This window comes from Tenrec ecaudatus, chromosome 10 (assembly GCF_050624435.1).
Source record: "Tenrec ecaudatus isolate mTenEca1 chromosome 10, mTenEca1.hap1, whole genome shotgun sequence".
Lineage (NCBI taxonomy): Eukaryota > Metazoa > Chordata > Mammalia > Afrosoricida > Tenrecidae > Tenrec > Tenrec ecaudatus.
In genome coordinates this window covers 115,859,132-115,883,434 of record NC_134539.1, presented here as the reverse complement: position 1 = coordinate 115,883,434, position 24,303 = coordinate 115,859,132, and the positions used below count along the sequence as shown (strand labels likewise).

At 56.9% G+C, this 24,303-nt stretch overlaps 2 protein-coding genes across 2 annotated transcripts in view; one reads left to right on the top strand and one right to left on the bottom strand.

Annotated features, from left to right (window-relative positions):
• MYO1D (myosin ID) overlaps positions 1-18,785 on the top strand; it is a 333,146-nt gene extending 314,361 nt beyond the window's left edge. The window contains exon 22 of the mRNA XM_075561385.1: positions 16,978-18,785. Within this exon, the coding sequence (XP_075417500.1) occupies positions 16,978-17,134 (157 nt within the window). The 3' untranslated portion in view covers positions 17,135-18,785. The remainder of the gene's footprint in view (positions 1-16,977) is intronic.
• Positions 18,786-19,787: 1,002 nt separating this feature from the next.
• CDK5R1 (cyclin dependent kinase 5 regulatory subunit 1) lies at positions 19,788-23,447 on the bottom strand. Its single transcript, XM_075561386.1, has one exon. It carries the CDS (start codon positions 23,308-23,310, stop codon positions 22,384-22,386), a length of 927 nt encoding a protein of 308 aa, XP_075417501.1. The 5' UTR covers positions 23,311-23,447; the 3' UTR covers positions 19,788-22,383.
• Positions 23,448-24,303: the final 856 nt, after the last annotated feature.

The window sequence follows — 24,303 nt, the reverse complement described above, 5'->3', positions numbered from 1 at the left end:
ATCAAGTGGACGCCCTTGTGGGTCACGACATCCACGTGTGGGCTTGCTGGCAGCACATTGGCTGTGCTGTTTTCTTGACTCGTCACCAGCAATACTAAAGAATCGCATGCGTCCTAGGCTAGGCCCACACTCGAGCTGGAAAAGCATCCAACATGGAGGGCTCATCAAATGGTGCTGAAGAGAGACTGCAGATTCAGAGAGAAATCCTACCCTCACCACGTTTCAGCTGTGAGAGGTTGCTTGACCTTTTGAGGCTGCTGTTTCATCTTCTCTAATGAGGGCGGGCTCACAGTGCTGCCTCATAAGGATCGGTAGGGATGAAGGGAGCTTTGATGCCATGTTTGATACCGCGCCCAGTAATGATATGTCCCCAGGAAATAGGTGGCGGTGAGTCTCAGCCTCCCCACCCCAATCTAAGACTGTTTCACAGCCACACAAAGTGCAGGAGAAAGGGGGGAAGGGGGAACCGATCCCAATGATAAACCATACACCGGTCTCCAGGGCAAAGAACAACAGAAAACATAGGGGAAGGGAGACAGCAGTCGGTGTGAGATATAAAAGTAATAACAATTGATAATCTACCAAGGGGTTATGAAGGTGGGGGAAGGAGGAGGCGGAGGAAGAAGAGCTGATACCAAGGGCTCAATAGAAAGTAAATGTCTAGAAAATAATGAAGGCAACATGTACAAATTCGCTGGTGCAAGCAATGTATGGATTATAGTAAGAGTTGTAAGAGTCCCCGATAAAATAATAAAAAAGAAAAAAACACTGCTAAAGTAAACCACGGTCGTTCATAACCCAGGGACAAGCAGATGGATTCTGGGCTCCCACGTAACTCTAGCCCCAATCCAAGAACAGCCTAGCCCTGCTCAATTCCTGCCTTCATGGAGTGATCCCTGAAGTGGTGGGTGCTACTGCAAAGGGTGGTGAAGAAAGCAGATGGTGCCCGGCTCTTGATTGGAATAATGTCTGAGGTCAAAGACTTGTACTATCTAAGAGAGGAGTCGACTGAGTCCACCTGGAAGAAACACACCAGCCCGTGTGATCCAAAAATGACACATAACAAAACCCAAATATGATGAAGGGAAAGGTGTCAGAGTTCAAATTGTGAACACCCAGCTCCATCTGCAGAGCTCTGAGTCAGATGAAGCCTCGGGCAGATCTCCTCTGACCAGGATCCAGGGACTCATATGTTTGGCTCTCAGGCAGAGCTCATTGTAAACTTGTTTGTGGTGGGTAGAACGATGGCGTAATGCGAGACCTGGTCAGCTAACCTCCCTCTCCACCCAACCTGAGTTGGCTCTAGGATTAAATCATTCTAGCTTATTCCATGACAATTTTTCTCTCTAGCTTCTTTAAATATTGCTGGTGGTCTTTTCTTTCTTGCTCTTTATTATTTTCTTAATTTATTTTTGTCTGTTCTGATTTCGTTTTTTATTCTTTCTGATATTTCCCAGTTTATAAAACACAGAAAGATTGGATAGACAGAGACAATAACTGATGCAGTGGTTTATCAGGGATGGGGGGAGGTTGAGGGGAATTGGGAGCAAACCATGAATGCGGGAGTGGGAGGGAGACCAGAACTGATTGTGATGATTTGTACACAATTATTTTTAAAAGCAACATGTATGATATGAAAATTATTTATTTATTTATTTTGATGTGTGAGCTTTATACCAATAAAACTATACTATTAGGAGAACAAAAGAAAAAGAAAGAAAAAAGCTCCCCTTGCCAGCAAGTGGGAGAAAGATGAGGCTCCCTATTGCCATCAAGAGTCAGCCTTTTGCTGCTGAGGAGTGAGATTGTCTGCCTCCCCCTTGTCCAGCCAAAGGAGCTGAGACTTTGTAAGAGGAAGAACAAAGGGGCGTGGGGAGTGAACCTTTGACTCTCAGGTGGTTGCTTTGGTGCGTGTGCCCTGTAGTGACTGGAAGGAGTCTAAGACATGATATGCTGCAGCAGACAGACGGAACAGAGCTGTTTCTGGAGTGACCCAGAGCAGAAAGCCAAACTGGTGAAGTGGTGGGTAATGGATGGGGAGCAAGCCTACCGGATCCACCCTGCCAGAGGCCAAAGGGTGCGGGCCATGCGCAGAATTGGAAAACCGTTTTTAAAAAAGACTAACCTTGTTTTCGTTAGGTTCCTCTGCGTCAGCTCCCAGTTCATAGCGACAGCAGAAGGAAACGCTGCCCGGCCCCGGGTCGTCCTCACAGTTGTTCTATGTTTTAGCCACTGTGTCTGTCCACCTCCTGAAAGATCTCTCTCTTTCGCTGCCCTTGCACTTGACCAAGCACGATGCCCTTGTGCAGGGACTGGTCTCTCCTGATAACATGTCCAAAGTATGTGAGGTGAAGGATCCTGGCTGTACTTTCTTCCAAGACAGGACGGTTTCTTTTGGAAGTCCACGGTGCTTTCAGTATTCTTCACCCACACCATACTTCGAACACATCAGTTCCTCGTCGGAATTCCTTACTCAGTGTCCAACTTCCACACACGTGAGGCCACAGAGAATCCCATGACTTGGGTCAGGCGCACCTCAGTCCTGAAAGTGACATTCTTGCTCGGCAGTCCTTTTACAGGGTCCCGTATAGCAGACTTACCTGGGACAATGTATATTGTGATTTCTTGACTGCCGCCTCCATGAGCATTGATTGTGGATCCGAGCAAGGGGAAATCCTTGACCACGCTGCTCCAGTTGTGCGGCTACTCTGTGTTTACTCTGAGTTGTTATCTCCATGAAGGCTGCAGTCTTTAACCTTCATCAGCAGGTGCCTCAAATCCTCCTCGTTTTCAGCAAGCGACCTTGTGTCATCTGCATTGTGCAGGTTTAATCAGCCTTTCTCCAGCCCTGCTGCCGCCTTCTTCATCTCGTCTGGCTTGCTGGGTCACTTGCGCAGAATACAAACTGAATAAGTATGGCGAAAGGGTAAAGCCTGTCGCAGGCCTTTCCTAATTTGAAACCATGCAGTATTGAGCTGGTTCTGTTCAAAGGACCGCCTCTCAATCCATCTGCAGATCTGCAGGAGCACAATGAGGAATTCTGAACTCCCGTTCTTCTCAACTCTACCCACAGTTGGTTACTGTCCGCACTGTTGAGGGCCTTTCCCTGGTCGATAAAGCACGAGCGTCATTCCGGCAGCCTCTGCTTTCAGCCAAGACCCATTTAACACAAGCACTGCTGCCCCATGTCCCACGTCCTCCTCTAGCTCCTACTCGGATGGCTGGCCGCTTCTTGTCAGTGGGGTTGAGTGACAGCAAGATGTTATTTGCATGTATTGTTAATGACACTGTTCAGTAATTCCACGAGTAGGATCCATATGTTGGCAAGGTAGCTGTCTTCCAGGTTTCTTGGTATGGGTGAGTGCTTCCGGTGCTACATCAGTCTGTGTGTGCCACGGTGCCGCCCAGAGCCTTGTTTCTGACTAATGCCGTCAGCGCAGCTAGGTCCTCTCTCTTCAGTGCCGTCTGTTCTGGATCATTGCGTGAAGTGATTCACTGTTGACCGATTACTTGGGGGACAGTGAGCCTGTGTATTTCTTCCATCATCTTTTGACGCTTCCTGCATCACTCGATATTTTCTCAGAATTATTAACAGTACGAGGCTTACATGTTCTCGTCAGTTCTTTTAGCTGAAGGCATGCTGTGTGTGTTCTTCCTTCCTGGCCCCTAGCTCTAGGTTTGCACATTTCATCGTAATACCTTGTCTTCCTGAGCTTAAATTTTCTATTCAGCAATTTCACTTCAACATTTCTCCCATCTGCCTTAGCTACTCTCTGGTTACGAGCAAGTTTCAGTTCTTCTGACACCCACTTTCATCTTTTCTTTCTTTTCTATCTTTTTAATGACCTTTTCTTTCTTCACGCATGATGTTCTGGATATCTTCCCACAGCGCACCCAGTCTCAGTGAGTCAGATCTAGTCTTGAGATATCCTCAACCTTCAGGCGGGATCCACTCAACGTTATATTTTGACTCTCGCAGACTTACTCTACTTCACAACTTCAGTCTGAAGTTGCAGAGGAGCAATTGATGGTCTGTCCACTGTCAGTCCCGGGCTTCCTTTTGGCTGTTGATGTTGAGCTTCTCCGTGGGCTCCTTCCACAGATGTAGTCAATTGGTTTCTGTGCATTCTGTCTGGAAAAGTCCACATATATAGTCACCATGTATGTTGTTGAAAAGTTGTATTTGCGATCAAGAAGTCGTTGGCCTTACAAAATTATATTATGAGACCCCAGATTTCTCTCATTAGTGCCATCTTATCCAACCGCTATTTCTTGTTTCGACTTTCACATTCCAGTTGCCATGAGCTAGCTTGATTGCATGCTTGGTCAATGTTAGACTGAAGACGTTGGTAGAATTTTTCAGTTTCCTTACACTAGCTTTAGTTTGGGTGTAAATTTGAATAATATTTGCAGTAACTGGATTTCCTTGTATTCATAGAGCTACTGTCCTCTCACAGACAACACTCTACTTCACAATAGTTTTTTTAATGTCCTTTTTGACAACCAATGGGACACTGTTCTTGAATTTGTCACTCCCGGTGTAATATCAACCATGGTTATCTGAATCAAAATGGCCAATACCAGTCCATTTCAGCTCAGTAATTCGTAGGACACCAATCCTTATGCACTGCATTTCGTTTTGGAAGACATCTCATTCCCTAGCTTCGTGCTGCTCACATTGACTAACCCAGTGACTCGTGGGTGCACAGCGGCTCTTCTCTTGCTCCTTGCCCTTCGGCGGCTGCAGGTCCTGCGAGCGCTCCGTTATCCGTGCCATTCTGACTGACTGCCGGGGGGGGGCAGCTCTTCCTTGGTCAGCCTGTTAGTGCCTTCTGCGCTGAGGCACCACCTCTGATAACGTTCTGTTGCTTTGTATGACCTTTCCAGTATCTGACAATGTTACCCTGCTATTCATGAGGTTTCCAGTGGCTAATTCTCAGAAGTGGCGAGCCTGTCCCTTCTTCATAGTCTGGTCGTAACCTGGAAGCTGCCCTGAAACCTGTTCGCCTTGAGTGACTCTGCTAGTATTTGAAATACCAGTGTCAGGGCTTCCAGAACCCCAACTACACACACGCCACCACCACATGGTGAACTGACAGACAGAGGGTGGAGAGGAAACTTGGGTGTTTTCAAACCTGAATGCTTCCCCTTCCTGTGTTGTAAAACCAGCCCACTTCTGCGATGGAAATCAGTAGTTATCATGATTACAGAGAGTTTGCAACCCCCCCTTTAGCCTATACCTGGATGAATGTGCCGAAGGGGAGTTAAGTCTGCCCCAAAGGAGAAGCTTTATTTGAAGTCACTTGTGTGAATTCGGAGTTGGTGGGAAACCTGGCCTCTCTCAGAAAGAGAAGGCTACATTTGAAGGGAAGACTGCGGGGGGTGGCGGGGGGGCATGAACGGCATCTTTCCACACCATTTACCTTTGGAAGCATTGATGCCCATCAGCAAAAACCCACTTCTGGGACGGAAAGTGCAAGTGAGCAGACCAGCTGGGAAGCGCCCTGTGGTGGCCGCTGGGTCCCCATGTTGAGTGGCCTTGGTGGGGAAGCAGCGATGACAAGAAAGGCTGTGCTTGGACATGTTCCGTTGGCATGCATGACCTAATCCACAGAGACCAGAGTGGAAGGGGAGGGGAAGGACATCCTTCTCTGACGCCCTCAGACAGATGCTGACCAAGCCCAGGGGGCGAGGGATGAGTGGGGGACAAAGGGCCAGCTGCTCTCAGGTACAGAAAAGTGTGTGTAGACTCTTGAGCTTGCAGCTGGTATCCATCTGGCCAAGCTTGAATGATTAGGGCTGAGTTGACCAGAATCCAACCAAATGAAGGCTGTGAGCTGCTATGAATTGCTACAGTTGGACGGCTTGCTCTGTCCTGGGCTTTGCTTATGAATGCAGATGCTCCACATTTCAACTGGAATACAAGGTCCTTCAGCTCAAGGAGCGTGCTTGAGTTGATAGGAATGGGAACTTTAGTAACTGGCTATCTAAAATGGACAGAGGGAAGGGCATGAGGCAGCTAGCTCATCAGCATTCATGGATATGCTCACGGTTAAATGAGTAAAAGGCAGAAGTTAATCCTTCATGTACGAAAGGCATGGAAGAATCCCTGGGTGACCTACTATGCAGTGAGTTATTGAACTTGGCCCTTCTAGCTCTAGTCTTTGTAACTCCCACCAACTGTCTGTTTCTTGATGGATCTGGGGAAGGATGTGCGGGAAGACAGGGATCGGATATGATGAGCTGGGATTGTCCAGGTCCATTATTGCAGTCCTGCCGGGTATGAAATGTGGCATATTGAAAGCAGGAGGCGCTCTGGCGACATAGCGGTACGGCTGCTCATGAGAGGCCTGCAGTTCAAAACCACTAGCTGCACTGTGAGAGCTTTCCCCGTCCGAGGGACAGTCCTGGAAACGCACAGGGCAGTTCTACCCTGTCCTACAGGGACTCTGAGTCGGCATGTCTGGATGGCAGTGAGCTTGGTTTGGTATCAGAAGCAGGGAAGGGAGGGGTGGGGGTGGTGACCTTATTATCAGCAAGAGAAGAGCCAGGAGTGAAGCATGTGCTTTGGACCCTGAGATTCCTGCAAACTGAGCGTCCTTGATCCAGGAGATAACCGTGGCACCAGAGGAGCAGCAAAGGAGTCCCGAGCAGGAGACAACGCAGCAGGTTTCCCAGCCCACAGAGCCAGGAAAGCTGAAGGCTGGGCGGCAGAAGACTGGCTTGTGGAGTTGAGCGCTTCCCAACACTTCATGGCAGGATCCGGGTTTGCTGGCTCACAGAGCTCGAGCTGAGTGCCTTCAGGATGAGGTTTATCGGAGAGTAGTGTGCCCTTGGGGCATTTATTGGCAGCCCTAAAAGAGCTTGGTAATTTCTGAAGAGGCCCCGGCCTACAGGCCTTGTGACTGAGAGGGGAATGCCCACGGGCACAGCTAAGAAGAGGCTGTCTGGCTAAAATAATTGTATTCTAAGCGTGTATAGCCTCGTCGCTTTCCTAATAAGCCCCGTTATCGCTGGTGTGTGCTTTGAGTTCTGTGGCCATTGCAAGCCCAGCTCAGGAGTAGAGTGCTGTGGACGGGGCGGCTGATGTCAGAATTGAAAGGTCGGAGGATTGAGGCACATCTGACATCAGCCTCGTAGAGGGTAGCTTTGGGCCACCGATGAGAGTGAGTATCCAGCACCCTTCACACACACACCCCTCCTCCTGTAGCCAGAAGAGATGAGACGTCACCTCCACATCACACGTTTTACATATTCTAACAACTATTCTAAAGGCAGGGTGTGTGGAAGTCTTGGACTTTACTTGCCTAGGTTGAAATCCTCACTCTCCTTTGTGGCCCTGGGCAGATAGTCGGCCACTGTGGGCCTCATTTCCACTTCTCAAACAAGGAGTACTGCATACGCTCTTGCTCCCATTACCGTATGCTCCTTTGTCCCTGTGTTCATGGATACCAGTCAGAAAGGTGACTTGTGCCTGATGCTAATTCCCGGGGCCTCGTGTGTAAATGCTTTCACAGGCTGCACTCTCTCCAGTTGCTGAGTGTGAGGACTCCATCACATAGACACCCACATAGCAAGCTAGTTGATATTTTTATCATATGAGCGATCAATTTTTGAGAAATATGTTAAAAATCTTTCACTGTGATTACGAACCTGTCATCTCTTTAAAATTCTGCCTTTTATATACACACGCACACACACACACCGAAAAAATGTGTTGATTTTTCTTTTTCAGAGGTTTCTTCCTGGTGAACGCATCCTTGATAAAGAAAATAATTATTGAATGAGCTCTTTCCCCAGAAGCCTTTAGTCAGCTTCCTTGTGATGAATATTTGCCAACTCTATCTGCTTCCACCGCGCTGAATTTTTGTCTTGTTTTTCTGCCGTTCAGCTAAAAGCATCTCTCTTGTCAAGAGCAATCCAGTGGCTGCATTTTTGAGTGATGTCTGTCTGAGAAATCCCTGTCAACGGGCGTTCACACCTCATTGTGGTCGTGTACAGAGTCCAGCTTGTTGATCCTCAGCTTGTTTCTTCGTTGCTTTGTTTGTGCCCACTCCCTACCTTCCGCTGGACACGTTTTTCCTCTTCCTCCTGCTTTGGACGCTGCACATAGTGTTCCAGTGTTCTCATCTCCTGGCTGCCGGCTTGGCCGGTCCCCTTCGTCTCACGTACACTAGGAAGTCCGTCAGTCTCCCTGCTCCCCAGCCAGACAAGGGCCTTCCAGCCCTTTTTCTAAGACCACCACCCTGTCTTCCTCGTGATCTAGGGTTTTTAGGGTACAGTTGTTTTAAACCTCAAACGCTGGTCATACTCGCCATTATTACTGCTGTCTGTTGTGGCTCCTCCTCTCCCAGCATGCTCCACTCTTCCTTCTGAGTTCAATACCTTTCCCAATGGGCTCCTCCCCTGGAACTCTTTAGTGGGAGCTGATTGGCCAGCCCCCTCAGCCCTTTATTTGCCAGAGAGAGAGGGAGAGGGAGGGAGGTTGGGTGTGGAATTACAGGTGGACAATCATGTTCCTTCAACATTTGGAGAGTCTGTTTCTAATGATCTTCTTCCCATTGAATGATGAGACTTACGGGTTCTTTACAAGCAGTGTGGCTTTCTCTCTGGTGACGCTTCAGATTTCCTCTTTGTCGTTGGTCATCTACAGATGTGCTTTCCAGGAGGTCAAACGAGCAAAGCTGGAGGCTTTAGGGTTTTTTTACTTAAAAAAATAAAATAAAATAAACCCTGTTTGTTTTCTTTCCACACCAATTTTCTTGGCCACTTTACCAGGCTCGTGGCCTTTTGAACGGTCAGGTACCTACACAGGGCCCTGTCCTAATGCCCATGTGGCCGCCCTGACCCAGCTCAGACCAGCACTGCCTCTCCACACCAACCAGACCGGACCACGCTGACCTGATAGCCCCTCTAGCACCTAGACACTGGCCTTTCTTTCCTAACCTCCACTTTGATCTTAAGCATTCTTTCTATGGAGTCTCACTCGGTAGTTATAGATGCTTTCAAACAGACAGGAGACCCCAGTCAGCTCAGTTCCTGCTGTTGGAGCCACAGTCCATGCAGGACTTCCAGGGAACCCACAGGGGAGCATCCAGCTTGCCCCGGGGTGGGGCCGATGCTCTCCAAAGCTCTGGGGAGTGACTGAAGGGGTTGACCATGAGCGCCATGATGTTTTTGTCCCTGTGAAAGGTCTCTCTGACAAGGTGGAGTGGAGGGTGTGTTTGAAGTGGGACATGGGGCTGACCGGTGGCAGGGACACGCCAGTTAGAAAGCTGTGTGACTAGGAAAAGGGGGTGAAGGAGACGGTGGGCTAAGGCAGGGACAGTGGAGAGAGATGTCAAGTGAAATCAATGCAATGCGATTTGATGTGGGCGGTCAAGGAAGCGCTAGGAGGCAGGGGCTCTGACCAGTGACTTCCTGGGTCTGACTGGGAAGGTTGATGGCTCCCTAGCTGAGACAGACCCACCAGGGAGTGAAGCAGTCTTGGAGAAGGGGCCAAGGAGAACAGCTCAGTTTGGGACACGCCAAAACTGCGGTAGCTGTGCATGGACCCCGGGGAATTGCCCGGTCGGGTATGTTGAGCCCTCATGCTTGGAAGACTCTGGGTGGATAAATGTCTGCCACTGAGCCGGCACGGCAGGACACACGGTGGGTAAGCAAACCATGAGGAGCAACGGGCTGAAGATAAAGCAGGCAGGAGTGAGAAGCAAAGTGGCTCCTGCAGGACCCCGCCTTCTCCTCCCCCTCCCCCCCCCCCGCCCCAAGAAGAACAGTTTTCTCTCATCGTGGTAAATAAATGTGAAACACAATACTTACCCTCGACATATATGTTTTACATGCACAGTTCCGTGAGATCAGTTCAACCATCACCAGGATCTGCGTCCACCTACTTATTCTCAACGTCTTTCACGTTGTGACTTGGGGCGGTTTACCAGGCCGATCACCACTAGCTGCGCATTCAACAGTTCACACTCGTTTTGTTGAGACCAAAACACTGCCGCCCTCTCAACGTGGAGGTGAAGGTGCCCGCTCGACCCCAGCAAAACAGAAGTAGCCGTTCTTGAGGCGGGATTGTGAAAGAGACGGGCTCTGTGGTTAGACTTCAGAGGAAATGAAATGCACCATCCACAGCTGCAGACCTGGGCCCAGCACACCGCCTGGGAGCCAGAGGCCTCCCCAGCTCCCCGGGTGTCCAGGGCCGCCTGCAGCTTGGGCTCGGCTCTGGCTCTGGCTCTGGCTCTGGCTCTGGCTCGGGCAGGTCCTGGAGCACGCAGGCTGTCTGCCTGTCTCTTGGGGAGCCTGCCTGGGCTCAGTGCAAAGCCGCTCCCCCCACCCCACCCCACCCGCCACATCCTGTGGCCAGACACGAAGAGGGCTCGCCCTCGCCCAAAGAATGTGTAACAAGACTCTTCCGCGTCAACATGCTTCACACGCACAGCTCGGTGACACTGTGTTCATGGGGCATGCAGCGTTAGCCCTCTGCCCACTTCCCAGAGCCTTAACTAAGGCTGAGCATCCTGGAAGCCCTGCTCTCCTTCCACACCCCACTCTGAGCAGGCCACTCACAAACGGCGTCTTCGTACACTTGCTTGTCCCACGTAGCTCTGAGAAGTGGGATCACACAATCACAATCGCTGTCCTTTTGCAACGGACTGATTTCAGGCGCATCCAACGTCAGGACGGCCCCGCGCGATTGCATTGTGCGTGTGTGTCAACCACATTGCGCATTCATTCATCTCTTGGGCCATAGCCAATTTCCTTCGGCTACACAGGGAACAGGAGACTCCCTCTCTACCTCTGCCCCCACCCATTGCCACAAGTCAGACAGGCCTTCACCCTTCTTCGCCTGCGCTGACACCAGCCGTTCTACCCAAGACACTGCCTACTGGGTTTGACCACCTATTGCTGGGGCCGGGCCTCACAGACCAAAGGCCCAGTGACGGGGATGTACAGGGCAGTTGAAAGGATAGTGATTGGTCCACAGCACCACCTCTCAGCTAACAGTCTAGTCTCTCTCTAGTCTTCAGCCATGTGGTCCCTGAGCCTCTGCTCCCTGCCCCAGAAGCCTGCCCACTGCTCAGCCTCACAGCCCCGTCTCAGAGCCGCTTCTCTACTCTGTCTCATGGTCTCCTTCCTTGGCCCCTGGCCTCAGCCTGGCGCCTTTCTCTGCCCGACGGCCTCATAGCCACAGCCTCTGCTCCACTGCCGGCTCCCCTGACGGAGGTGTGGTTTTGTCTCTCAGCAGACCGTACCCCCAAGGAAACAAAAGATGGGGGTTTGAGTCTATGGAGGTCAAAGCTTGCCAGATACCCCACCCACATCCTGGCCACTAGCATTGCCGAGGGCCCAGGCACAGACTCCCATAGTACATCACAAAAGGGACCCTGGCCAGAGGGCCATGTCGATGACTGGCAGCCTCACTGTGGACCGCCGCGTGTGGGTGGTGTCACCCTCTGGCTTTTGTGAACAGTGCCCGGAAGGTGGCTGTGCGGCTCTCCTGGTGCCCCGCTGGCGGTTCTTTGGGGCAGGCCCCTAGGAGAGGACTGGCCCGATCTGTGTCTAGTATTCACAGAGCGCCCTCCTTGAGCGAGCCGTCCACACTAAGCCTTTCTTCGTGCCGCCCTCCTCACTTCCACCCTGTTTGCCGCTGAAGCAAGCGGTTCACTGCCACCAGGAGGGACGGCCGTGGAGAAGAGAAGCCGGCACAGTCCCCTTCCTTAGGGTTCCTCCAGCCCTCTCATTGCAGTAGAAGGCAGGCCATGGGGCTGAGCCCCGAGTCCCACCCGAACCACGGCTCTGGGCTCACTCCCTCCGAGACCCTGGACTCCCCTTCCAATGGGAAGTCTAAAGTTGGAGGCCATTTGGCAGATCCGTGTTCCCCTGCCCCCACCACTGTGTCAGGGTCTGTGAATGTAGGACTGCACAGGGGCCTCTTTGCCCGCCCCCAACACCAGTCGAGTCTCAGATTTACCCACAGTTTCTCGTCAGAACACCGGGCAGGCATCTAAATGAAAGATGAAGGAAAGTAACTTGATAAAGGACATTTGCCTGCAATGATGGTTTGGAACAGATGAAACGAGATGAAAGTTCCCGAATTCCAGAGTTTGCTGAGCCGTTAAACCCTGTAACAGAAGATGGGGAGAGGCAGCCCGCCCTCCTCCAAGCAGCCAACACCACCACCACCCCCCCCCACCAACAGCTGTCACTCGGCGTGCCACCGCAGGCAAGGACCCAGTCTGCTTGCTTTTTGTAAGAAAAAAAAATATGGAAAGTCGTCTGGCTCCAAGCAATGCTAAAATATGGTGACGCTCAGACCAGAGCAAAGCTGCTCGCCTAAGAGTGTCCCCGCGACCTGAACCACCGCCCGTGGACACGCGGTGGGAACGAGCGTGTGGCACAGTCTCATTCCCGTCAGCTCAATCGGTACTGCGTCTTCCGTGATCAGTGCTGTACAGCCATCAGCACTGACTGTCCAGGCCCAGGTGGCGTTCAGGAGGCCCTGCACCCGACAGGCAGGCACCCACAGGCCTGGGCACAGTGTGAGAGGGACTCGTGGCCACGTGACTCACCCTGCACCCAGGCCATAGAACAAACCAGAATTGCACTGCCCGCGTGGCCGAGGGCCATCCGTGGTGTGGATGGGCCACGAGTTTGTCGTCATGGGCCAGGGGCATCGGGCACACGGCAGTGTATGGGAGGACCCACTGCATCGTGTCCCCCTTGCTGTTGGTCCAGGGCACTACCAGGTGGTACCAGCCAAGCTTGCACGTAGCCTGAGCATTCAGCTCGGAGGCTGGTTCTTCTCCCTGTCCCTGTGTTTGCTGATGGACACTCCACACTTGTGGCCACTGGACCCCCTTCTCTCTGGACAACACCACTCTCGACAGACTGGGAATCGGGCAGGGCTTCTCCCCGCAGTGCCAAGAGGAGAGGCCCACCGCAGCCTGAGGTGGAGCTAGCCAGAACCCTCCCTCCAGTGAGACTGCCTGGCCGGCCACATCCCTCTAGAAGGAGCCTGTTGGCCTGGGCACGTTGCGGCCTAGCAGGATCTTGGCAGGTCATGCCCCCTGCCTCTCTGTGAAGCCACAGTGCTTAACCGGAAGTTGGGGGAGTGGTTGCTGGGAGCCCAAGGTTTGCAAAGCGAATGCAAATGCAGGGTCCTTCAGACAACTGAGCCAGCAAGCCTAGACGGAGGGCCCACGGGGGGGGGGGGGGGCGCTCCTGTGACCCCCTGCCCTCGGGAACGTGCATTCTAGAGCCGGAGACCAGCCCCTGTGGCAGTGCCCTGTTCACCGTGGAGAACTGTAGTCGTGGCTTGGAAGGTGCTGTCCAGGATGGAAGACATTCGGGAAGGGCTTATTCAAAGCAGGAGCGTTCATCTGGTTTTACCAGCTGCTGGTGCAAGTCGGGCATGTGCGACCGTTTCGGGGTCTTCGCTGGTAACTGAGGAAGGAAGGCAGCTCCTTCTGGAAGCGGACCATGTGACCACACACCCACAGCACTCACTCCGCCCTTGCCAGGGCCCCCCGACTGTCGGCCCCGCGAGGGCAGGGAGCTGGCCGTGGCTCAGGAGACCCCTCTCAGGCCACTGCTTCCTGTCCTGTGTGCGCGAGGCCAGTGGTCTAGAAAAGCAGACTCAGCGACATTCATCGATGTAGGAGACAGAGCCGTGTACCAAGAAGTCACCTTACATCAAGAAGACAGCCCAGCCTGAGCCAGCTCAGGTCCGTGGGCCCTCCCTGGACCACAAGCTGTAGGGTGATGACAGAAGGCTGAAGGGAGAAGCCGGGGGTCACAGGCCGGTGGGTGCAGGGCCACGTGGATCCAAGGTTGGTGGGAACACGGCAGGATGCCAACAGCTCTCCCGGTTGGCAGCGCACTTGCACCCCACACCCCAATCAAGCAGTGTCTCATGGGGAGAAAGTCCCCATGCGTCACTCATAGAAAGGCCACACCCCAAAGGAAGCGTCATCAGGTGTGACCTGCTCAGTCGGTTGCAGGTTGACATCAAATCTAAACACCAGCCTGGTTTCCATGCCTGGGCAGATCCTGGGTGCAGCACTCGGGGCACCCCTCGCCCGACAGCTGTGAAGTGGGCAGAGAACCCACCTGACAATTGAGGCTCAGTTGAGCCTCTGACTCTCAGAGGTTTCAGAATTTAACTGTCTGGAAGCTCAGAGACAAGAATCCGCCCCCGCACCCTTGAACTCAGAACCTACAGGAACCAGGAGAGGTCTCAGGTGGAGAGGAGGAGCCACCTTCGCAGACCCGTGAGCTTCTTGCAGCGCCTCCGGCTCTCATCTGCTGAGGTGTTGTCAGGGATGGGAGTACGGGCGGGCCACGGGGAACCCAGCGGGGAGACCTGTGGCCTGGGAGGAGTGGCCAGCAAGTCAGGCCCTGAGAGCCTCATGGCCTCTGCGAGTCTACGCCTCCGCTGGGCTCCTCCTCCCTCCTGGGGGCTGGGGCAGCTTGTGGGGTCATTCACCCTGGGCCCAGCCTATGATGCAGACCACTAGCGAACCAGCAAGATCAGGGGCAGGAGAGAGCACCACTGCCCAGCAAAGTGGGGGGTCGTATGTGGGACCACGGGGTGGAGACTGAGCAGCCTAGCGGGACTGGCACAGAAGGCAGAGAGGGCCCCACAAGCCAAGGTCCAACCCTGTTGCTTCTCCTCCTCAGCAGCGAGGTGGCCCAGCCTGGGGCAGGGGACAGCCTGGCAGCAGGAATGGGTTTGCTTGTGCGCTACCTTCCTGCCTCCTTCTAGAAACATCTCTGTTCTCTGCTGGGTGCTCGCTGTGGAGGGGCCTGCCCCTCATCTCCCTCTCCCCACCGCCACCTCCAGCCTCCCACTCCTGCCTGGCCAGCATTTACTGCACCTGGTGCCTGGCTCAGTGGGGAACCGGCAGTGTGTCCTCCACTGTGGGGTCCTGGCTCCGGTGTTCACCCAGCAATGCCTGGGGCCATTTTCCAGGTACGGTGATACATGTGTCGCCCAGTGCTGTCCACAGAGCAGGCAGGATTGGACCCAGGAGATGGGGCGGGAAAGGTGGGGTATGTGGGGGATTCCTCTCCAGACTGCCCTGGAGACACTACAGACTGAGCCGGGCAAGCTTGGGCCTGCGCAGTGCCCGGGTGCTTGGCTCAGGAGGGCCCTGGTAGGAGCAGCACGTGTAGGCGTCATCTGTGTCTGTCTCTTCACACCGACTTGGACTCAGGCCCTGGGAGAGCCTGGCCCCGGAGCCGGGTCGGAGGTAGTCTGGGAACCATCCGGGCTCCAGCAGTGGCATGGGCAACAGGGGCTACAGAGGGCTGGCCACTGCTGAGAAGGCAGGGTACTGCCCCAGGATGGCGTCCATGGGACCAGGTCCAGCAGGAAAGGACTCACAGGCAAGGCCAGGTGAGGGGGGCAGGGAACAGGGAGGTTCCTGGGCTCAGGAAGGGAGCCAGACCATGGAGGCTTCCAGCTGCCGGCAGATGGGCAGGTGAGACCCAACGGCAGGGCCCTACCCAGAGCCTGGTATCTGCCCTGCAGGCAGCCGGCTCCTGGGGATGGCACAGCCTGAGTCCCTGCCCCTGATGGCTCCTGCTGTTTTCACGTCCCAGTTGGGTTAAAAATAGCCGTCTGAGCTGACAAGATGTGTGCGGTGTCAGCTACCCAAGTGCCTCGGTGCGAGCCTGGGTCTCTGCCTCTGTTGCTCGGAGGGGTGTTGTGACAAAGACTGGGCTTCTGGGAGCCCTGGGCAGCGCCTGCAGTATGGCCTCAACTTAGGGGGCTGTCATGGGGCTGCCCCCAGTACTCCAACAGCCAGGCCTGGGCAGGCTGCTGATCAGGGCCACGTTCTCAGTCCGTAGCCCCTGAGGGCCCTGCAGTGGTGCCGGCCACAGGCCGAGGATACAGGCACCTCTGGAGCAGGCTGCCCAGGCTAGCTGTGCTCAGCCCCGGGGCCCAGCCCCATCCCCAGCCAGGATGACTACACAGCTTGGTGCCTGCTGGTCAGAGCCAGGGGTAACTCTCAGACCTGGAGGTCACTCCCAGGGACCCAGTCTGTCCCCACAACTGTGCAAGGAGCGTGGGCAGGCGGTATGTGGCCAGCCATCCCCGGCTGGAGGCTCCTGGGCCACCAGCACCCTCTCTTTGTGCCCCATCCTCAGCCTGAGAAAACTGACAGGCCATGTGCCGAGGTGCCCTGTGGGACTGCGCCAGCGTGTGGGAGCGAATGCTAGGTGCCAGCCTGTCAGCAAGTTTCATAGCTTCTAAGATAATCGGCAGGTTCCCGAGTGTGTCAGGTGCGGGTGCACGGAATGGAAGAAAGGGAGGCAGCCTCCCTCCGACCAGCAGGGGACACTGCCCTGGCAGGAAGGCCTGTGCACCTGCGCACCAAGCTTTCCGGGAGTCGCAGTGCAGGCCCTCGCCCTTCCTGCCCAGAAGGAGCCAGAGGGCCGGGCCATGGCCCAAGGTGGGGCCTAGAGGCCCCTTTGTGGGTGGGCTTTGGGGACACTGGCGTCAGACCTGGTTTTGGCAGCTGGACCCAGACACTCGGGTGACCCAGGCTGGGACTCGCTGCATGAAGGCTCATCCGACCAGGGTGGTGGTGGGAAGGCAGGTCCGTTCTCCCTGGTCTGAGAGCCCCCTGGGGGTCCGTCACAATCACGGAGCGTGCCTCCCCCAGCCTGGCCCATCTGGAGATGCGCTCCTGCTGTGACATCCATCGAGAGCCCAGAGAGGCTCCTCGGCGCTGCCTGCGGCCTGTGCTGGGTCCAGGCCAGCTCAGGGCGCTGGGAAGCCGAGCAGCAGGCCCAGCACTCGGAGTCCAGCCTGTCTGCCCACCCCTCTCTGGGACTCTCCAAGGCTGCCTGGGACTCCTGCTGGGCCTGTGTGGCCTGGGGCACCTGAGAGGGGCAGGGTGGGCCCAGCACCCAGGGGCCCGTGAGAACCGTGCTAACGCCTGCGGGCCTCTCTCTGTTTCGTTCCAGCGAGAAGCGCCACCTTCAAGTCACCGTCACCAACCCCGTGCAGTGCAGCCTGCACGGCAGGAAGTGCACCGTCTCGGTAGAGACGCGCCTCAACCAGCCGCTGCCCGACTTCACCAAGAGCCGCTCCGGCTTTACCCTCAGCGTGCCAGGGAACTGAGTGCCCAGCCGGCCCACAGCCACCGCCGCTGCCTTTGCTAACGCCCTGCTACAAATCAGCCCCCCAGGCCCGGCCTGGGGAGGGGCCCCTCTGAGCTCTTGAAGACCCCTCCCCTTAAGGTTCCTTTCCGCCTTTGGTCGCCCCTGCCTCCTTCTGTCCACTGTCCACCGTCCCCACTCAAGAAACCAAAGACCCTGGTGTCCTGCTGCAGCGCCACACCTCCCCGGGAGCCATGACGGATGGCCGCCCTGAAAGGCCAGGTCCCGCACCTCAGGTTGGGGGCCAGCTGTGAGTTCTGGAAAGGAATGGGGGCCAGGATGTGCTCCCCCTAGAATTGGGGTGATGGGGTGGAACGGAACCCAGCCCTCACCTGCTCCCCACGGTGGCCCCAGTCCCGTGCCCGCGTGACTGGACTACCACGCCCAAAGCAGGCAGCCACAGCCGCCAGGTGAGCAGGCTCCTGAGAGGTGGGCACGTGTGCCAAGGGTCACCTGACAACCCAGCAGCCTGCTCTCCGCTGCCATCCCATCCGTTGGCGGCCCTGTGGTGCCCACACGGGCCTGGGGGTCCTCATGGGGAAGGGAGCTGCAGAGGCAAGGGGCGCACGTGGTGCGGACAACAGCCTCCTCTGAGGAGAGGGCTGCAGCCTACAGGAAGCAGCGCCAGAGAGTGTGGGGCCCTGGCACTGCTGGCCAGGCCGGGACGTGCCCCTTTGCCCCACCCCATCCCTGCCCAGGGCCCGGGCCACCCAGTCTGGTCCTCATGCTCCAAGATGCCGCCCTCTTGCCACTGCCGGCACAAGGCCCACCACACCCGCTGGGTGGGGAGACCAGCCCAGGTGTGGACCCTGCTGGGCCCGGCAGGAGGGTCGGAAGCCCCGCAAGTGTGTGACATGAACTGCTGCCACCGGCCTGCCCTGCCCCAGCCCCACCCCACCCCAAGTGCCTGGCCACCTGGCTGACCCAGGCGGTCCCTAAAGCCTAGCCTCAAGCCCACCAGCCCCTCTCCAGGGCTTGCAAAGGTTTGCACTGTGTGCAGTTTGCAAGAGCCCCGCTGGCGTCCCGTCCAAGGGGCCACCAGCCCCGCTCCGCAGCACTCAGTGTTGCCAATGACCTGCAGTCACTCGTGGGGCTCTAACTGGAACGTGACCTCTCGCTCTCCTTCCTCCCCCGGACATGCTGCTTCACACTAGACACATGCCGGTCAGTGTATGTTGTGACCGCGCCAAAACAGTATGCCAAACGAGGTGCCTTTGCCGGGGCTGCAGAGTGGGGCGGGCCTGGTGCTTGGCTCCCCGCCTTCTCTTCATCCTCCTCCTCCTCCACCTCTCAAGGTCGCCTGGGGTCTCCGGTGGATGAGGCCCCGGGGACTGTCCACAGCACCGTTTTTATGCTGTCCAACAAGCAGCCAGCGAGGAGTGTCTTGCGGTGGTGGAGAGGGACGAGAATTCAGTGTGATCTCACACAAGGACGGATCTAGGGTGTGGAGAAGCAAGGACAGGAACGTGGTGGCTTGTATGCGACGAAATGGTTCTCCAGATTTAATTAAATGCAGTTTTGGGGTTTGGTGCATATATGTCTATTTTCCATTAACTTAATTTCTAAAGCACATTTTGATTTACCATCAACAGCAATAAAAGCATTAAGTCTTATTTTTGAAAGTGTTTATTTGTAACAGAAATAGATCTGTGGTGGTGAGATTTGGGGTGTAGCCAATTCTGTGCCCAGAAAAGGGCTCACTGCCATTGAGTCGATTCTGACTCACAGCGACCCTGCAGGACAGGCTACAACTGCTGCTGCTGTAGGTTTCTAAGACTGACTGACTGCAGAAGTAGCAAGCCTCGTCTTTCTCCTTGGAAGTGGCTGGTGGTTTCAAACTGCTGAACTGCTGTTAGGCCAATGTGTAATGACCATGCCACCTGGGAATCCTTCCCTCTGCCAGCACGGCCCAGCTCAGCCCTTAGACCTGGGAGCTCCATTTGACCTCAGAGCGTGTTCATCGATTTGAAGGCATGTTAGAATTTGGAAGGTGGAGGCAGAGTGAGGGAAAGAACTGCTCAGGTCAATCACCCCAGGAGGGAGAGGGCTTTAGGGGTAACAGGGCGCCCCCAGTCCCTGGATGGCTGGGAGGGAGCCTCCAGATGTCCTGGGGTGGGTCTTAGGAAGGATGGCCTCCCTGGCTCTGCCCAAGGAGAGACTGCCCTGGCCCTGGGGTTCATGGGCGTGGCCTGGTTGCAGACCTGACACCCGGGGAGTCTGCTGCTCTCAGAGGCCTCCTGGGGCTAACCTTCGCCGGGCTGGGCCACACGGCTGGAGTCCACTACTGCTGGCCTAGGAGTCTGGCTATTCACTGAGGCAGCAGCCTTTGGGGCCAGGCCTCTGGCCAGGCAACCAACCAACTCAGTTCTCAGCAAAGCCTGCCCTGCCTCCCCGGCCCCACCACCAAGCACTGATGCAGCCCTGGCTTAACCTGAGTCTCTCTCTTAATCACCTTAGTGTCTTAGGGCCTCCCTCTCCCCCCACACTGCCCCCCTCCCCTCCCCTCCCCTCCCCAGCAGCACAAATCCAATTATATTCTAAGCACATGCATCACTTAGTAACACCCCCTCCCCAGCCTGCTTAGAAATAACGTGCCCACAAAAAGAGGTCTGTGCCCGGATGGTCAGTGCGTTTTATTTAATCAGCACGGTACAAAAATAAATAAAAATCAGGGAGGGGGGTTAAATTACAGCCAAACCGAGCCCTGCGACGCGGTCAGATTATAAATCACACATCCTCACAAACACACTACACACACATACAAGAGGAGACAAATATAAATTAATGTTAACAGTACCCACAGTTTGGTCAAAGAACCGCTACAGAAGAAATTGCACTATAGAACCAACACACATCGCACATGGATTAGCAGTCTCAGATACACGGCTAGGAATAATTCCAAGGGGGCAGGAAGAAGAAAGGGGGGCTGAAAAAAAGAGAGAATGGCACATTTTCTTTTCATTGCAAGTTTAACACCTGTTGGAACAACACTAAATCCTAATAACGGCATGGAAAGAATCTATCAACCCCTCAGGTTCACAAGAGGAGAGAGAAACCAAGTCCCAGACGGAGGTGGTCCCTGCGACTGGTGTCTGTGCCTGGGCGCTGTTTCCACAGCCATCTGCTCTAAGATTATTGTTTGTTTTTTAAGACACAAAATGCTCCGGGTTTGCATGCACGGTATCACTGTAAAAGCAACAGTTAAAGAATAAAGAAGGTTCTTGTTTCTGTAGGTCAGTGTTTTCCTCCCTTTGTGGTGTAGTCTCGTAGCAGCACGTCCAGTGGGTTCGAGGCTCGCACACTCAGGAAACCAGTGGTTCTTCACACAATGCTGATGCCGGGGCCGGCCGGCCGGGAAGGGCAGCCGCGGGCTCCACGGGGGTGGGATAGGAGAGCCCTTTGCCCTAGTCCCCGACCGCTCCTGAAATGTGCACTCCTCCCCCAAACCAAAAAATAATAAATAAATAGAGAGAGAGAGAGCGAGAGAAGGAAACTGAAGCCCTGCAGTGCGACTTAACCACACAGGCTCCGGCCAGGTCCAGCCGCCCACTGCGAGGCTGCAGCTCAAGCTGAAGACGCCTCCCACCCTCCTCCGTCCGCTCCGCCTCGCCCCTCTGGGCCTCCCACCTGAGTCACACGTGGCAGCAGGATCTGGACAGACAGGCTATGTCACGGCTCCAGCAGGGAAGAGGCGCCCGTCTAAGCCATGGGCCAAGGGTCTCCTCCAGCTCTGCGTGCCAAGACTGCAGTCCAGGGGGCGGCTCAGGTGGGCCTCTTGGAGTTAGGGTAGATGCTCTCAGCCAGGTAGGCCCTTGTCCCCATCTCCAGGGACAGGTTCAGCTGTTCTCCAGGCAGGGTCTTCCTTTCCGGGGACTTCAGTAGAGCTGTGCAGAACCTGGCAGCCACGGCCCCAACAACCCTCCTTCGGACGGCCTTCCTTGGGCTCAGCACTGCCCACGTGGCGGGGCTGGGAAAGCGAATTCTCAGGGTGGCATCTTTGTTCCCGAGCCACGGAGGAAGGCTGGCTCCCTCTCTCAGCCCTCCCCCAAGTCCCGCGCTGCCACCAATCTGGGGGAACTGGAAAGAAAATCCATACAGCAACTCAGCGTGTTTCACAGCCCGTGGGAGGAAGGGGGGGCACCAGAACCAGCAGCTGCAGGCACTCAGCAGCTTCCAAAACAACCTGGAGCCGTGCAGCAGCCGGCCCAGACCCAGAGGGCTCATTGGGCCCAAGGCCTCCCCTTCCGAAGAGATGGAGACAGTTTTAAATTACGGGAGGGGGGCGGGGGGAGCACACATCATTACGTTGTCACCCCATTCCTGTCATGGCCTCCTTCCCCCAGCTCTGCGGGACTCCGGCCATGTGCACCAGTCAGCAAAGGGGCCCGGAGCCCCCGGTGGGCAGCAGCCAGGCCTCAAGCAGGGCACCCCTACCTCACCTGGCTCTAGCCACTTGGACACTGCCCCCATCCGAGCAGTCATCACAGAGTAACTAGGCTGTGTGACTCAAATGACTGATTCACCCAGGAAGGGGAGCTGTCATTACCTCACCCCTTCAGCTGGGACCCAACAGGGAAGAACTCGAGTCCAGCCAGCTCACCAGCCAGCACGCTGCTGGCCACCCTGCCTGCCGGAGGCAGCGCACAGCTCGGTGGGGGCGCTTCCAATGACGGGAAGGCCTTTTCCTCAAACAAAGAGAAAGAACACCAGGGCCCAACAGGGTCAACCCCCAGGGTACCTGCTCTGTACCAGGCCAGCCTGCTCCTGGGTGGTGCCGGCCCCTGGGCGCCACAGGCCGCTCGCTCGGTCAGGTGGGGCTCCCGGACCACCCAGCACAGGGGCCAGGCTGGGGGCTCCCCAATTCCTCCAGCCCCACCCAGGGGGAGCAGGCAGGCGGGCCCACCCTGGTTCCCTCAAGGGCGGAGGTGAGTCAGTCCTTTGAGTTCCCCCAAGTCAGAAGAGAGTTCAGCGGCCGGGGGAGTAGGGGGTGGCTCTGAGGCGCCCACCTCCTGGGCTTTGCTTGCTCCAGGTTCCGAAGGGCCCAGGGAGTTCTCAGGGCTGGAAAAAAAACGGCCCGAGGAGAAAAAGTAGGGAGGGGGATGCCCTTGGTGGCTTTGCTAGACACATACTGTACACGAAACGGATTTGTTTGATAAGAAATCTTTTAGAAAATGCATCGAATCCTTGAGCCGGGGCGCAGGCCCCGGGGGCTCACCGATCCAGCCCCAGCAGGAGGCGTTTCTTGTCCTCGTGGCCGCTCTCGTTCTTCAGGTCCGAGAACACCTGCGTGAAGTAGTGCGGGTCCGCATTGATCTGCAGCATCTTGGAGCTCATGAGGTTGATGACGGAGAGGCAGCGGTCCCAGAAAGCCTCCTTGCAGCTCTCCACCAGGAAGGGCTTGAGCGGGTAGGAGATCTCGTTGCCCATGTAGGAGTAGGAGAGGTACAGGCAGGTCAGCAGGACGGCCTGGAGCTCGTGGTCCGAGCCCACCTCGGAGGAGATCACATCCCGGCACAGCATGTACAAGAAGACCACGTTGGCCGGCGTGATGAAGCCCTGGTCCTGCCAGCCCTGCAGGAGCAGCGAGCGGTCCACGCTGCGCAGCCAGAGTACGGGGTCCGTGGGGGACAGGTGCTTCAGGCGGTAGCAGCGGCGACACAGGAACTCGCCCAGGCAGCGCAGCAGCTCGCTGGTGGACGCCTGGACGATCACTCGCTTGGGCGTCCCCGCGGAGCTGACGGCGGGGTGCGGGGCCTTCTTGACGGAGGAGGAGGAGAGCCCGCTCTGGGAGCCCGAGAGCTGGCTGGCAGGGGGTGCAGGTGGCTGGGCCGGCGGGGGATGGGCGAACGTGGACAGGTTGGCGCACGACAGCGACTTCCTCAGGTTCTCGTTGTTGAGGTGCGTGATGTTGTTCTGGTAGCTGCTGTTGGGCTGCACCTTCTTGGAGTTCTTCTTCTTGGCCGACACGGCCACGATCCGCTTCCACGGGAGCACGGAGATGATGGAGTGCCGCTTCAGGTTCTTGTCCTTGGCGTTCTTGCTGTTCTGCACGGCCGTGTAGTGGCCCACCGTGGCCGCGCCATCCTCAAATAGCGTGGCCTTGCGGTAGCTGGGGGACAGCGACAGCACCGTGCCCATGGTGCCGTGGTGCGCCCGGCGGGGGCCCGCGCCCCTGCGCGCCCAGCCTGCCCAACGCCGCCGGAGGGAGGACGCGGCTCACCGAGCCCGCCGCGGCCCGGGGAGGAGGCGGGGCGCTCCTAGGCAGGCGTGCTGCCCCTTCCGAGGATCTGCGTGGAAAACAAGATGGTCTCAGCAGCTTGGGGGGGGGGCGGGAGGGTGCGGGGGAAGGGGGCGCCCCATTCCGAGCCCCCGTCTCGGCGGTCCCCGCGGGCCGAGCCCCCGCACTCGCCGGGGGCCTCCCCGGGCTCCGGGCCCCCGCCCGCGCGCCGCAGCCCCGGCGCCCTCACTGCCGTACCCCCTCCCCCTCGCCTCTGCGGTTCCGTTGCGCAGTCGGGAGGGGCGCGCGGCGCCCGCAGTCGGGGCCGGGGACCCCCGCCTCCAGACCCCGGCCCGGGAACCCGGGAGCAGGCGGCCACGAAGCGCAGGCTTACCTGGCAGGCGGCGGTCCCGGCGCGCGGCGCCCTCCGCAATGCGCGCCGCGGCTTGGCCGCGCGGTGCCGGCGCTCGGCGGGGCTCGCGCTCGGCGGCGGCGGTGGCGGCTCGGAGCTTCTGTCCAAGGTTCTGCAGGCGCGGCCCCGCCCCCCGCCGGCCGCGCTCGCGCTCCCGCCCCCGGCGCGCGCTCAGCGGCCTCCCTCCCGCGGCCGCGCGCCCGGGCCCGACGAGTCTGCTCTCGCCCGGGGCCGCCGCCGCCGCCGCCGCCCTCGGCCCGAGCCGCGCGCAGACGGAGTCGGGACGCGGCCGCGAGCTGGAGGCGCCTCCACTCGCCGCGCTCTGGCCGGACGGGTCTCGCGCGGCGGGCACACGCGGCGCCGCCCCCTCCGCACTGCTCGCCGCCGCGCCGCCCCGCGCCTCGCCGCGCCCGCAGCCGGAGCAGCAGCCCCGCCGCGTGAGCCGGCGCCCGGCGCAGCCGTGGTTCGGGCCGGAGTGGGGCGCGGGGCCGGGGCGGAGCCA